Genomic DNA, 15587 nt, shown 5'->3' on the forward strand with positions numbered 1-15587 from the left:
GGGTTGGATAGAGGGCAGGGGAGTTCAGGGGTGCTCAGGGGCCAGGGGTGTGGATAGGGGTTGGGATGGTCAGAGAACAGGGAACAGGGGAGTTGAATGGCGGCAGCGGTCCCGGGGGGCAGTCAGGAAGGAGAGGAGGGGTTGGATGGGGTGGCAGGGAGCAGTCAGGGGTGGGAGTTCCGGGGACGGTCAGGGGACAGGGAGAAGGGGTGGTTGCAAGGAGCAGGGGTACCGGGGGGGGCAGTCAGGAAGGAGAGGGGTTGGATGGTGTGGCGGGGAGCAGTTAGGGGTGGCGGGTTTGGGGGTGTTCAGGGAGAAGGGGTGGTTGGACTAGGGTAGGGCTCCTGGGGGGGGGCAGTCAGGAATGAGAGGAGGGCTTGGATGGGGTGGCGGGGGATCTGGGGGCAGTCAGGGGATAGAACAGGGGTGTGTGTGGATGGGGCAGGGGTCCCGGGAGGCAGTCAGGGAACAGGGGGAGTTAGATGGGGCAGGAGTCTGGGCGGGGGGGCCTGTCAGGAGGCGAGAAGTGTGTGTGTGGGGGGTTGGATAGTGGGGTGGGGGCCGTGCCATGCCTGGCTGTTTAGGGAGGCACAGCCTCCCCTAACTGGCCCTCCAATTTCAGAAACCCGATGCGGCCCTCAGGCCAAAAAGTTTGCTCGCCCCTGGGTTAGAACATGCTCCCAAGATGTGAGAGATCCCTGTTCACATAGGCGCCAACTTCCCCTCTGGCCCGCGGGTGCTTGACCCCTCTCCACCCCTGGCCCCACCCCAATTCCACCACTCCCCAGGTCCCCGCAATCACTTGTATGTATATGATTCCTTATCCATTCAATCTCTTCTTTTCTTTTATTAATAAAATCTTTAGTTAGTTTACTAAGGATTGGCTGACAGCATATTTGGGTAAGATCTGACATACATATTGACCTGGGGCAAGTGTCTGTCCTTTGGGATTAATAGAACCTCACATATGGTGAATTGAGTTTTCAGTAACCTCTCACTATATTAGACCTGTTTGTCTGGATGGGAGCTAAGGACTGGAATGCCTAAGGGGGACTGTGTTTGGCTTCTGGTTAACCAGTCCACTACTGCAGAAACTCTTTCGTTATTGGTTTGGTTAATCTAATTATAGACTAAACTACCAGTTCTGGTGGATTGCCTGCCCTGTTTCGTGCAGTCTGCTGTGAGTGTGGCATTCTCAGTGTGGTCCATCCCAGGGACCCAGTCACACCAGTAACCTTTGGTAGAAACTTACTGTGACATAGAGGCTCCTTGGCAAAGGGTCCCCTGTTCTTTGCAAACATCTCTCACTGCAGACCTGATAAACTCACTACACCAACATGGCTTACAGGCTATTTATCCATCAAGAGTAACCCATAAAGTATCTACAGCAAGCTTGTAATCTGTCATGATTCATAATCATTGCAAGATGTATGTATGGGTAATATTTAAGGAAGAATGTATTTATATTGAAAGTACACTTTATGGACTTGGAGTAGAAATTTGTCATCAAGGATAATGTGTCTTGGTGATGGCCCATTCGGGCAAGGGGGAGTTGTCACCCTGCCCTGTTTGGCCAGTGATGCAATGCAAGGCTCAATAGTGTAGCTTTAAGACTTTGAATGGGAAACTGTCAGAGGCACTGACAATCAATTAAAACCACTTAAAGATTAAAAAAAAAAAAACACTTTACAACAAGAGAGGGATTTGCCCAGTCTATGAATAGAAACAAAAGGTCATGGACACAAATCAGATGTCAAGAATTATAACATTCATAAACCAGTCGGAGAACACTTCAATCTCTCTGGTCACGCAATCAGAGACATGAAGGTCGCTATCTTACAACAAAAAAACTTCAAATCCAGAGTCCAGCGAGAAACTGCTGAATTGGAATTCATTTGCAAATTGGATACTATTAATTTAGGCTTAAATAGAGACTGGGAGTGGCTAAGTCATTATGCAAGGTAGCCTATTTCCCCTTGTTTTTTTCCTCCCGCCCCGACGTTCTGGTTAAACTTGGATTTATGCTGGAAGTGGCCCACCTTGATTGTCATGCACAGTGTGGGGAGAGTGGTCAGTTTGGATGAGCTATTGCCAGCAGGAGAGTGAGTTTGTGTGTGTATGGGGGTGGGGGAGTGAGAAAACCTGGATTTGTGCTGGAAATGGCCCACTCTGATTTTCATGCAGGTTGTAAGGAGAGTGGTCACCTTGGATAGGCTATTACCAGCAGGAGAGTGAGTTTGTGTGTGTGGTTTTTGGAGCGGGGTGAGGGGGTGAGAGAATCTGGATTTCTGCAGGAAATGGCCCACCTTGATTATCATACACATTGTGAAGACAGTAGTCACTTTGGATGGGCTATTACCAGCAAGAGAGTGAGTTTGTCTGTGGGGGGGGGGGGCGGAGGGTGAGAAAACCTGGATTTGTGCTGGAAATGGCCCAACTTGATGATCACTTTAGATAAGCTATTACCAGCAGGGGAGTGGGGTGGGAGGAGGTATTGTTTCATGGTGTCTGTGTATATAATGTCTTCTGCAATTTCCACAGTATGCATCCGATGAAGTGAACTGTAGCTCACGAAAGCTCATGCTCAAATAAATTGGTTAGTCTCTAAGGTGCCACAAGTCCTCCTTTTCTTTTTACAGAAGGAGAAGCACGCTGGGTCCGTTCACTGAGGAAACCCCTTGTGGCGCAAGGGTTCTTTCATGAACATTTGGATCCTGGTTATTGCGAAACTAGCCAGGTCTGCAACATACTAAACTTTGGGGGTAATTCTACTTTATAAGAATGACTCTCTCTTGCTGGAGGCATGGGGTAACAACGATCCTGGGTACCTTGAGAACAGTCACACTAGCTGGGCACTGTAAAATTTGGCACAATTGATAGGTTGTACTCAAAAGGGAAGACTGCCATGGAGAAGCAGTTACTGCGTATTACTGAGATGCAGTAGCAAGGCTGAATAAGAAGGCTTGTCCAACTAGAAGGTAGTTAGCTATTTGCAGTTTGAACACACAACAGATTTCTTTCCCTCCTTTTTCCTGTAGTCTGTAATCATAAGAAACAGGCATCTTACTACATACACCAATTACATTAATAAATTTGTGAAGTTATTTCTGGTACCTAGTGCTGTGGTATCTAAGGCAGGAATGGCAAAAGTAATTAAATTTTTTAAAAAATTGTATTAAAAATAGGCAAATATACAAAGGGGGGAAAAACAATACAAAAAACAGAAGAGCAGAGCCAGTTAAGTGGAACAATTTGTAGATTTCACAGGACAAGGTTGTTGGGCCAAAACCCAACAGTAACAAGGAAAATTGGTGAGAAAAATGGCAGTAAATACATACAATTGAAAGTTGGAAGGCAAGGGCAGAGTGGGAATTATGAAAGCACAGGGGCTCGAAGCCTGCCATGCAAATAAACTGAAGGCAGGGTGACACTGTTGAGTTGCTTAGTTCCCTTAATATGGTCCAAGGACTGAACTCTTGCGTCAAGTTTCCTTCCTCACTCTGAACTCTAGGGTACAGATGTGGGGACCTGCATGAAAGACCTTCTAACCTTATTCTTACCAGCTTAGGTTAAAAACTTCCTCAAGGTACAAACTTTGTTGCTGCCACCACCAAGCATGTTAAACAAAGAACAGGGAAAGAGCCCACTTGGAGACGTCTTCCCACAAAATATCCCCCCAAGCCCTACACCCCCTTTCCTGGGGAAGGCTTGATAAAAATCCTCACCAATTTGTACAGGTGAACACAGACCCAAACCCTTGGATCTTAAGAACAATGAAAAAACAATCAGGTTCTTAAAAGAAGAATTTTAATTAAAGAAAAGGTAAAAGAATCACCTCTGTAAAAATCAGGATGGTAAATACTTTACAGGGTAATCAGATTCAAAACATAGAGAATCCCTCTAGGTTAAACCTTAAGTTACAAAAAGACACAAAAACAGGAATATACATTCCATTCAGCACAACTTTTTTTATCAGGCATTTAAACAAAAGGAAATCTAACGCATTTCTAGCTAGATTATTTACTAACTTTTTACAGGAGTTCTGAGCTGCATTCCTGATCTGTTCCTGGCAAAAGCATCACACACACAGACAGACCCTTGGTTTCCCCGACTCCAGCTTTGAAAGTATCTTGTCTCCTCATTGGTCATTTTGGTCAGGTGCCAGTGAGGTTATCTTAGCTTCTTAACCCTTTACAGGTGAAAGGGTTTTGCCTCTGGCCAGGAGGGATTTTATAGCACTGTATATAGAAAGGTGGTTCATAGAATCATAGAATATCAGGGTTGGAAGGGACCTCAGGAGGTCATCTAGTCCAACCCTTTGCTCAAAGCAGGACCAATCCCCAACTAAATCATCCCAGCCAGGGCTTTGTCAAGCCTGACCTTAAAAATATCTAAGGAAGGAGATTCCACCACCTCCCTAGATAACGCATTCCAGTGTTTCACCACCCTCCTAGTGAAAAAGTTTTTCCTAATATCCAACCTAAACCTCCCCCACTGCAACATTACTCCTTGTTCTGTCATCAGCTACCACTGAGAACAGTCTAGAGCCATCCTCTTTGGAACCCCCTTTCAGGTAGTTGAAAGCAGCTATCAAATCCCCCCTCATTCTTCTCTTCCACAGACTAAACAATCCCAGTTTCCTCAGCTTCTCCTCATAAGTCATGTGTTCCAGTCTCCTAATCATTTTTGTTGCCCTCCGCTGGACTCTTTCCAATTTTTCCACATCCTTCCTGTAGTGTGGGGCCCAAAACTGGACACAGTACTCCAGATGAGGCCTCACCAATGTCGCATAGAGGGGAACGATCACGTCTCTCGATCTGCTGGCAATGCCCCTACGTATACATCCCAAAATGCCATTGGCCTTCTTGGCAACAAGGGCACACTGTTGACTCATATCCAGCTTCTCGTCCACTGTAACCTCTAGGTCCTTTTCTGCAGAACTGCTGCTGAGCCATTCGGTCCCTAGTCTGTAGCGGTGCATGGGATTCTTCTGTCCTAAGTGCAGGACTCCTCACTTGTCCTTGTTGAACCTCATCAGATTTCTTTGGGCCCAATCCTCTAATTTGTCTAGGTCCCTCTGTATCCTATCCCTACCCTCCAGCGTATCTACCTCTCCTCCCAGTTTAGTGTCATCTGCAAACTTGCTGAGGGTGCAATTCACACCATCCTCCAGATCATTTATGAAGATATTGAACAAAACTGGCCCCAGGACCGACCCTTGGGGCACTCCACTTGATACTGGCTGCCAACTAGACATGGAGCCATTGATCACTACCCGTTGAGCCCGACAATCTAGCCAACTTTCTATCCACCTTATAGTCCATTCATCCAGTCCATACTTCTTTAACTTGCTGGCAAGAATACTGTGGGAGACCGTGTCAAAAGCTTTGCTAAAGTCAAGGAACACGTCCACCGCTTTCCCCTCAGCCACAGAGCCAGTTATCTCATCATAGAAGGCAATTAGTCAAGCATGACTTGCCCTTGGTGAATCCATGCTGACTGTTCCTGATCACTTTCCTCTCCTCTAAGTGCTTCAGAATTGATTCCTTGAGGACCTGCTCCATGATTTTTCCAGGGACTGAGGTGAGTCCGACTGGCCTGTAGTTCCCAGGATCCTCCTTCTTCCCTTTTTTAAAGATGGGCACTACATTAGCCTTTTTCCAGTTGTCTGGGACTTCCCCCGATCGCCATGAGTTTTCAAAGATAGTGGCCAATGGCTCTGCAATCACATCCGCCAACTCCTGGTTACTCTTCCCTTTATTTTTATGACATCTTGAATTCACCAGGGCTGCTGTTGACTCAAATAAAGTGAAATGGAGATAAATAAGCAAGACTCTTCATTTCTGATTTTTACTGTTTAAAATTTCCCAGGAATTTATCAATGTTCATTACGAAAAATTAAAAATGGATGAAAAATTGGCGTAAAGAATGAACTTTGCAGTTTTCTGGCTGAATATTAGGGTTAATATTTGGGCTGGGAATACAGAAAGCAGCAGCTATTAAAGAAAAGTAAAAGTAGTTTAATGGTATGGTTTATTTCATGAACTGTATGTAACCCCTAAGGAGATTACATAGATTCCTGGGACGCTGTCTGCGGGCAGCTCAGGGAGAGGCTCACTGTCCCTGGTAGGGAGGAGGAGCCAAGGCAGACTCAGACTCCGCCCAGGAACCAATAGGGAGTGAGAGGCCCTCCTAGGGAGAAGCTATTTTGTAGTCAGTCTGGAGCCAGCGAGGGAAAGGGCAGGACTGGCTGTGTAGGGAGCTGGGGAGTCCCAGGCCTGCATGCAGGGTTCCCCCTGAGAACAGGCCTCTAGGGACCTGACAGCAGATCCCTCGGCTGGGTTTTTCCTTCCCCACTGATGATTCCCAATTTGTAGCGTTTGCTGGGAAACTTCCCAGCCAGGCTGAGTTCAGCCTCCAGCTCCCTAGGTGAGACCAGTCACCACATGGTCAGCTCTGCTTTGGCTGCTAGTCCAGGGAAGCTGCCTGCTGAGTGTGTGTCTGGAGGCTGGGCTAGGAAGCTACAGCTTGGATGTTAGTGTAGTTGTGTAACCTACACCTTGAGCCCTGCACCCCTTTGTGGTGAGGAGAAATCCTGGGACCGACGTAGCCTGATTCCTGCCTGAGGAGGCTCCCTGTCAGCAGAGAGCAGCCCCTCTGCAGTGACTGAGGAGTTCAGTCATCTTTGAACCTGAGGATCATTCATGGAGTTTGTGAGTGCACCATCTTTTAGTTAGTTAGTCAGTCAGGGAATTTGTTTTAGGGACCTCCTACTCCCTGAACTGTGTCCTCAAGCCAGGGAGTAAGGGTTTGACGATTTTATAACCTGCTGCATATTACATCTGTGGAGGGATTTACCACCTTCTCCCACTTGTGAGTCCTTTGGGCTGTACTGAACCCAGTCAGCCACTCTGCTAAACCACTTCAGAGAAGAATTTTGTGGTTATAGGTCATCAAGGGCCCCAGCTAAGTACGCACACCCATGGGACACTAATTTTACATTTGCTACATCAAGTCATGGGTATTTGCAGTGTGGGCACTGGTGACCCTAACAATAGTGTTTTACCCTGTTATGTTGTATTTGTCTCCTGTTTAATATAATTGTGTTGAATATATTTTTATGTGTTTGTGTTATTTCTTGGAAGTCTCCAACTGTCTGGCAAGTAAGTGGGGATTACTCTGTAGTTAGAATTTTCCGCCCAAGCTTACCTAATGACCCTGCCAGGAAGGAGCTGGGGGGGTGGAGGCACCGCCAAATAATTTCATAGGAAAAAAATAAAGAAGATACACCCTGCTGAGTGGGTGACGGGATCCAAAAGAACCCAGACCTGTCCATCAAAACCTGTAAGCGGATTGGCATTAAAGGAGGTAAGCAGGTGGAGAGCGGGTGCTACATGTACATTAACAGTACATAAATAAACACACATACATGTATCTTCCATTACATTGCTTAAAACAGACAACCTTGCATTTACACTTAGACTAACTTATTAACAAACTCATTTACCTCATGGAATGCATCAGATTTTCTTAACATGAGTATTTTCAGGTACTTGAGCGGTCCAAAGTTAAGGTAAAAAACGAGTCAGTAAAAAGTGAACAGTTTTTGTAAAATCCAAGATTTTTTCAGTTTAAAAAACCAGTAAAAACTGAAAATGAAATGCCTTAGAAATATGCCAAGAGAAATAGAATTGGCTAGAGATTTTAAATGCCAAATTTGGTGTGCATGTGTTATAGGGCTCAGAGTGCAATCCAGACCAATAAGGGATTGTGCCACCACTTTCCCTACAATCCTGGGTGCCTCACAATGCTTTGCTGCTGTAGCTTCTACCCTGGGACACTCAGAACCAGCCTACAAGCATGCAAGTCACATCCTGAGTGACTGTTTGCTAGATAGCTCTGGTTCAGCAGCTCTGACCCCAGCAGCCTGTCCAACTCAGCCCAACTCTGGCTTCCGCCAGCCTTGATTACTATTTGCAAGGTAAACCAACACATTCCCAATCCTGAATTTTCCCAAACCATGTGATCTGTAATATCCAGCCGTGTCTTGGACAGTTCAGAGAAATAAGGTTCATTTGTTCCTCTAAAAGACACAAAAGCACATCACAGCTTATCAATTTAACCGGGCTAAATACATCCTTCCATTTAAACACAGCATTGAGTTGGTTTATAATAAAACTAATTTATTAACAATAGGACTAGGTAAGTGATGCCAAGTAAAAGGAACAAAATTAGAAACGGTTACAAGCAAATAGAAGTGAAAACATGCATCTAAAAGTCTAAAACTTAATTTAGCAAGGTACAGCCTTTGATCAAGGTGGTTTCTCTCAGTCTTCTTACCACCCATGGCTGACTTCCCCTCATTCAGGACCTTCCACAGAAGTACAAGATGCTGTATTCCCTTGTCTTCCTAAGTGAAAGATCTTTGCCTAAGCAGGTTTCTCACCTATTTTCAGTTCCCAGAGCCTTAACTCCACCCCACACTTGGTTGAAGGACCCATCTTTCTCAGCTTGCAAGAGCTCTGCCTTGTGTGTTGTCTAGTGACAAATGCCAAAGATGGCTTCTCTCTCTGCTTTATCTTCCAAAGTTCAATGACTGTTTCAAGAGGTAGGATGACCTAATGCTACCAGTTCTTCCCTTCCTGTAGACTTCCCATTCCCTTGCTGATTTCTATGTAAATGGATCTTCTATTGTTTTTGGTCACACCTTGCTTAATGTCACTGGAGATAGGTAAATAGCTGCCTTTGCTCATGATAGATGGTAGATGTTTCTCCCTGTTTGGCCACAGACTTTAATGCATAATATCATTAACTATCCATATTTCTTCATATAGAGAGTTTTACATATTTCTCTGCAGAGTTACAATTCCTTTGCAAATTTAACACCATTAATTTGGGCTTGAATAGAGACTGGGAATGACTGGCTCACTACAAAAGCAATTTTCCCTCTCTTGGTATTGACACCTCCTCCTCAATTATTGGGAGTGGACCAAATCCCCCCTGACTGAATTGACCTTGTCAACACTTCTTCTCCACTTGTAAAGTAACTTCTCTTCACATCAGTATATTTATGCCTGCATCTGTAATTTTTCACTCCATGCATCTGAAGTGGGTTTTTTAATCCACGAAAGCTTATGCCCCCCAAAAATTGTTAGTCTTTAAGATGCCACTGGACTCCTCGTTATATTTCACAATGATATTAATCACCAGTATGTCATTAGCTTTTAGAAAAGAGCTCTCTATACACTTTTATAATACAGTAATACTGTATACAATCAGTTGATTCAATTGCTTATCACTTGAGGCTCAGAAGCCCTTGTCTTTAAGATCAGTAAACCTTTGCAATGTATTCTTTTGAAGGTTACTCTTCAAAGAGGTTTACTCAAGCTGTGAGGAAGGCAACAAGGAGTCTGATGGTGAAGGAAGCTCCAGGATGTTTTCCGCCCCCCCCACACACACTGGTATTGGCTAAAATACAAATTGTTCTGTTTCCTGCAGTCTCTCGATGATCATGTTTACTGCTTATATGTAAATTGAGGCAAACCCCCATTCCTTTGTTTAGGATTGAACTATTTAACACCTTTACCGAGGCAAGGCCATGTGGTCTTGAATATGTTCTAGTAACATACAGGGGGAATTCATAACTTTATATATAATGTTGCTACATATTTCACCAGGGTAGTGGTGACCTGCAAGTTACTAGTTTTTAAAGGATTTCTCACAAGGCATATTTGGTACAAAAATCACAATAGGGTGTGGGGTGCAAATATCTTGGTGCTTCAGGGCCCAGCATGCATGTGTGCTTAGTCACATTTTCAGAATGCTCAAGCTTTAAGTCAGTGTCACTAGTTTGCCTGAGAATTGAGAACTACAGAAAGTGTTTTCTAGAAAAGCGTTTCCTCAAACAGTAAGGCTCAAGCACTGTGGAGGAAATGAAAAGGTAAGGGTGGAAGAACACATGCATTCTTCGCTTATTAGGAGAGAGATGACAATGTCTGCAAAGTCCTCCATTAGGAGTACAGCTCCAACTCCAAATCTGCTGAATATTTTATTCATGTACATCATTTTATAGCACCGTACCATTCAGCATTGTAAGTAACTAAATGGAAGAAATGTAGCGATACACTAGAGATCCTAAAAACTCATCCTGGATAACTTCCATCTCCTTTTAAAATGGCTTTATTTCCATATAAAGATTTAAAGTCTGTCTAAAGTTGCCATTTCCTTCTCCAGGAAGCAGATTTAGAGGCCCTTTCAGCTAGAGAAATGGAATCATCTGAGCATGCAGGAATGGTAGTCAAGAAACAGATTTTACTAAAAGCTTGTACAGTGCCCAGAACACCAAACCCCCAGCTCTCACTGGGACTTTAGGGAGTAATTGCATAGCTATTAATAAAAAAATTAAAACATTGGATTTTTAAAGAAATGCAATAGTATAAATCAAGTCATCACTGAAGCATGTCATTCAGCATGAAGTAAGTTTTCAGTACCTCTTGTTTGTTAAGCCTCTGTGTAATTGACCTCACCTGTACATCAGTAAATTCCTGAGATCAGGAATTTTCTTATTTAGCACTTGATCCTGCAAGCTGTTCCATGAGGGTGGACCCCTGCATCCTTTGAAACGAACAGTGTAGCGTATGAAAGACATCAAGGAACAGCATCGGGTTTGAATGGTAATGTCTAGGAGAGATTATTGAACACATTCAGTGACTGCTGAAGTCAACAAGACCTCTTTTCTCTGGGATAACAGTATTAACTCTGAAAAGTCACTGAACGCTATCTCCAAACAGGGTTAACTCCAGATATACAAAACGGTCATGTATGATGTGTGCTATTAAAAAAAAAGTCCACCTCCATCTTCTCTTCCTTTACGGATAATCCTTAACCCATACAGTGCTTTTCATCTGTTGATTTGTTTTGACCTATTTCTTAGAGAGGTCAAAACACAAATATTACCAGACACATATCAGATAACTAGTATGAAAATACTGTACACAGTTTTAATACCTATTTGATTCTTGAACTCTCAAAATAATCACACACAAAAATTACTCTGGAAATAAGTGTTTTAAAAAGGAAAACTAAAAATCACAGCAACAAGTGTAACTAACAGAGATACTGTATATTTGTTTATATAGTTTATGTATATATTTTACACTACTTCTCTAACTCCTTTTATTAAAGGAGCAGCAGGATGGTCAGATTTAATGCATTACACATTTCGTCAGAGATCTTGCTGAATGTCACTTAATGCACTTGTAAGTCGTCTTATTTTCTCTTCCATGGCCTTTTTACTGTTTGCTGTTTCTTGCAGAAGCTGACGCATTTCTTTTTCAACCTGGTAAACCTGAAATTATAAAAAGATACATAAATTCAACCTGCTTGTTAGTATATTATAGGAAGAGTAATCTTGCTTACTTTTTATCACTGATTAAGAATCCCAGAGTAATTACACAATATATTGCTATTCTTATAAAGAGTACATTTGAGTACAAATTGCTTCATATGTTGTATGACAGATATGGCAACAGGAGTTTGCAGATGATACTAAACTGGGAGGAGTGGTAGATACGCTGGAGGGCAGGGATAGGATACAGAGGGACCTAGACAAATTGGAGGATTGGGCCAAAAGAAACCTGATGCGGTTCAATAAGGATAAGTGCAGGGTCCTGCACTTAGGACGGAAGAACCCAATGCACAGCTACAGACTAGGGACCGAATGGCTAGGCAGCAGTTCTGCGGAAAAGGACCTAGGGGTTACAGTGGACGAGAAGCTGGATATGAGTCAGCAGTGTGCCCTTGTTGCCAAGAAGGCCAATGGCATTTTGGGATGTATAAGTAGGGAGCAGATCGAGGGACGTGATCGTTCCCCTCTATTTGACATTGGTGAGGCCTCATCTGGAGTACTGTGTCCAGTTTTGGGCCCCACACTACAAGAAGGACATGGATAAATTGGAGAGAGTCCAGCGAAGGGCAACAAAAATGATTAGGGGTCTGGAACACACGATTTATGAGGAGAGGCTGAGGGAACTGGGATTGTTTAGTCTGCGGAAGAGAAGAATGAGGGGGGATTTGATAGCTGCTTTCAACTACCTGAGAGGTGGTTCCAGAGAGGATGGTTCTAGACTATTCTCAGTGGTAGAAGAGGACAGGACAAGGAGTAATGGTCTCAAGTTGCAGTGGGGGAGGTTTAGATTGGATATTAGGAAAAACTTTTTCACTAAGAGGGTGGTGAAACACTGGAATGCGTTACCTAGGGAGGTGGTAGAATCTCCTTCCTTGGAAGTTTTTAAGGTCAGGCTTGACAAAGCCTTGGCTGGGATGATTTGATTGGGGATTGGTCCTGCTTTGAGCAGGGGGTTGGACTAGATGACCTCCTGAGGTCCCTTCCAACCCTGATATTCTATGATTCTATGAGTAGTAGGAAGTAAAAACTTTCATGAAGAATTGTGCAATGTGAAAACAGGTGATAAAGGAAGACAGGATGGGATAAACAAAGTTGCTAGCAGAACAGCAAACTAGGAAGTCTTTCACATCAAATGTTTGTAAAAGGGACACACTAGATGTGTCAGTATTGGAGTCATAGGGTGACTGCTTCCTTAAAGGGAGATGAAGTCCCAGCCCAACTTGTGACACAGCCAACTCATCTCCCCAAGTGGGGAAAATGGGTTGTGTGATTCAATCTTTTACCTATCCCAGAGGCCTGAGAGATCGGGGCAGTGTGGAAAGGAGAGAGACTTCAGCAGAATCCTGGAGAAGACTGCTGAGGACTACAGAGAGGAGGAGGGCTCCTGCAGCAGACCCTGAGACACCAAAGGAGAAAACACCCCAGCTAGGAAGGGCTGGGCATGGCTTGCAAAAGAAGGGAAAGACTCCAGGCAAAAAAGCGTGGGAGAGCTGATTGGGAGGGAGCAAGTGAGCAACCCAAGGGGCTAATGGGAAAGGGTGAAATTCAAATTAGATTATAATTGCACAATAACAGCATTTTAAATTTTTTTATTACATAAAAAGGCAAAAGAGTGTCTAAGTTATTAAACACGGATGGGATGTGGCCCTTAAAGGAGGGGCTGGGTCCCGTTTGAAACTGGTATGTGAATTCTGTGTTTTTTCAGCTTGTATACTTGTGGACTTTTTTATTAACGGCTTAGCTGGAGGGCCAAGTCACTGAGGAGAAACTGAGGCAGGAATGCTGCATGGCTGCCCTGTGCAATATCTGGGAGGCAGGGACCCTGTTACAATCTGTAATAGCAGCAAGTTTTGCTAAATGATTCTATAGCTAGTTATTTAATTCTTTGGGGGAAAGAGGATTACAAAATTAAGAACAGTATTGATAGAAATCATGGTGTTTCTATAGCTCAAAAGCATATTGGTGGGAATTGTCACAGTTCCATGATTACCTGCACTTCTACCCCCCTCTGTAGTCTCCTCCAGCTATCACCCCTCTATGGGAGGGGACCTAGTGTCTCTCTCCCCCATCTCACACTGGGGATTTAGGCTTGCAGTCCCCCTGCAATTCAATGTGATTATCCCAGCAGGTCTGACCTTAGTCCAGCCCCTGTGGTTCACTCTTTCAGGGACAATGATAGGGTTACCAGTGACCAGCCAGCTTTCACAAAGCCCAACACATTTATTTTAGGACAAAAAGCATTAGAGAACATCAAAACAATACACAAACAATTCAGACACCCAGTAAGTCTAGGAGGTGTCACCCATGTTACACAAAGAGACCCAGGCAGGCTCTAGTCCGTCAAACTCTTACAGCTAGGTTCTGCCCTCTTAGTGACAATCTCATGTCAGTTTTTGGATGCAAATGAACCAGATGATTCAGTTCATCCTGACCCTTCATACCAAAAGCTCTTTCTATGTCTCCTGTTCCTCTTGAACCCTGTCTGAACCAGTATATGCAATTCACCCCAAGGGGTGGTATTTCTCTGGAGTTGTTCAACTGTCCCAGGATCTGGAGTAATTACTGCCAACCAGGGTGGATTTAAAACAAAAACCAAACCAAAAAAACCAAACAATTTTTTTTTTTAAATTAAATAATTTAAAAATAACTAATTTAGTATTAAATTTGAAATTAAAATCTATGTTAAACAATCTAGTAAATCTATTCACACATTATAATCTATTCAAATTTAAATTAAATACAAAAAAAAAATTGAGTATGTTTACTGCCAAGTTTTAAAAACAGTCAAACCACTGAACTGGTCAAAGTCACTGGATAAGTACTTGGACCCAGAGTTCACAGAGGTGCTAAATCAGCTTTTGACAAAAGTAGCCTCTTCTGAAGTACAAAGAATAGTTTCTTCGTTTCACTTTATTCAACTAGTTCAGTTCAATTACTAGTTCATTCAAAGTTACAGAACTAATTGGGAGTTGAAAAAGCACAAAAGCGTTTTTCCTTTTCCAATCTAGGAGATTTACTAGTTCTAAAAACTTTGAAGAACACCATGACCAGGAACAATAAGTTCAATTCATTAACTTCATATAATACTTCCTTTGTTTAGCAAATCAGTTAATTTTAAATGCAAATCATTTAAAATCTAAAGACGTTTGTGTACACAGTACTTTAAGGTAGTTTTATTTCATAAAAAAAATAAAGTGCTGTTTTTGTGCAGTTGTAATTGAATTTGGATTTCCATCCAAAATGCCACCTACATACCTCAATGGATGAGGGAAACATGATGCGGCTGGTGGCGAAAGGGGGACAGCCCCAGCAGTGAGGGAAGGAGACACTTGCTGAGGGACATCAGATAGCTTCTACCCCCTCTAATTCCCTCCCAGGAGTCTCTGGCATGCATTGGCCAGTTGGGGTTGTGGGAGGGGGAGAGGAGTGCAGACTGTTGAGCATTCCCTAGCTCCTAGGATTTAACCTGGTGCAGGTGCCAAAGAGAGGCTCCAAATGGCTTGACACAAATCACAAGTAAAAAAATTAATGATCTAGTAAGCATGTACTGCATTAGTTACCATTTTTAACATGAAAATGTAAATAAAGAATCTGAATATATGTAAGAAACTATAAAACTGCCTAAATGTGTATCTATATAGAGTATCATCCTCCTCCCCCCCTTTAGCAAAAAAGCACCAAATTTAGTGTAAAGGCTACATTTAGTTGCACGTTAACGTGTTTTAATGGTTACCAACCATGAGAATCAACCCATCTTTAGGAAAGTCACTAAAATGTAAAAATGCAAAACAAGAGGAAAATCAATCATTTACACCAAGATTTCCTGTTTCCTGATTTAAATCATTATCAAAGTCAGAGATTTAAATCAATCCATGCAATTCCCAAGTGACTTGTTCTTTGGGGAAGCTCAGTAACCCTCCACAATGGAGCCAGAATGCAGTCCTTATCTCACGATGATACATGTAACATTTGTAGAAAACAAAGTTTACAACTAATCCATTGGCACATCTCAATAGAATAGTCTTTTGAAGTTTGCATGCTTCTAAGGTCTCACATCTGTCACAGGAATTATAAAAGCTAAAAAAAAGTACAGCGTTACATAAAATACTTTAACACAATTTTTCTCGCCTCTCTAATAATTAAAGGATGTTCATGCACTGGCAAGTGATTGCATGTTCCT

At 43.0% G+C, this 15587-nt stretch overlaps 1 protein-coding gene across 4 annotated transcripts in view; it reads right to left on the bottom strand.

Moving 5' to 3' along the window:
• Window positions 1-10291: 10291 nt before the first annotated feature.
• Window positions 10292-15587, bottom strand: part of LRRCC1 (leucine rich repeat and coiled-coil centrosomal protein 1) — a 39328-nt gene continuing 34032 nt past the window's right edge. For all 4 annotated transcript variants that reach the window (XM_037892356.2, XM_037892357.2, XM_037892358.2 and 1 more), the window contains one exon: window positions 10292-11347. In XM_037892356.2, the coding sequence (XP_037748284.1) occupies window positions 11225-11347 (123 nt within the window). In that variant the 3' untranslated portion in view covers window positions 10292-11224. The remainder of the gene's footprint in view (window positions 11348-15587) is intronic.

The sequence above is a fragment of the Chelonia mydas genome, chromosome 2 (genome assembly GCF_015237465.2).
Source record: "Chelonia mydas isolate rCheMyd1 chromosome 2, rCheMyd1.pri.v2, whole genome shotgun sequence".
Lineage (NCBI taxonomy): Eukaryota > Metazoa > Chordata > Testudines > Cheloniidae > Chelonia > Chelonia mydas.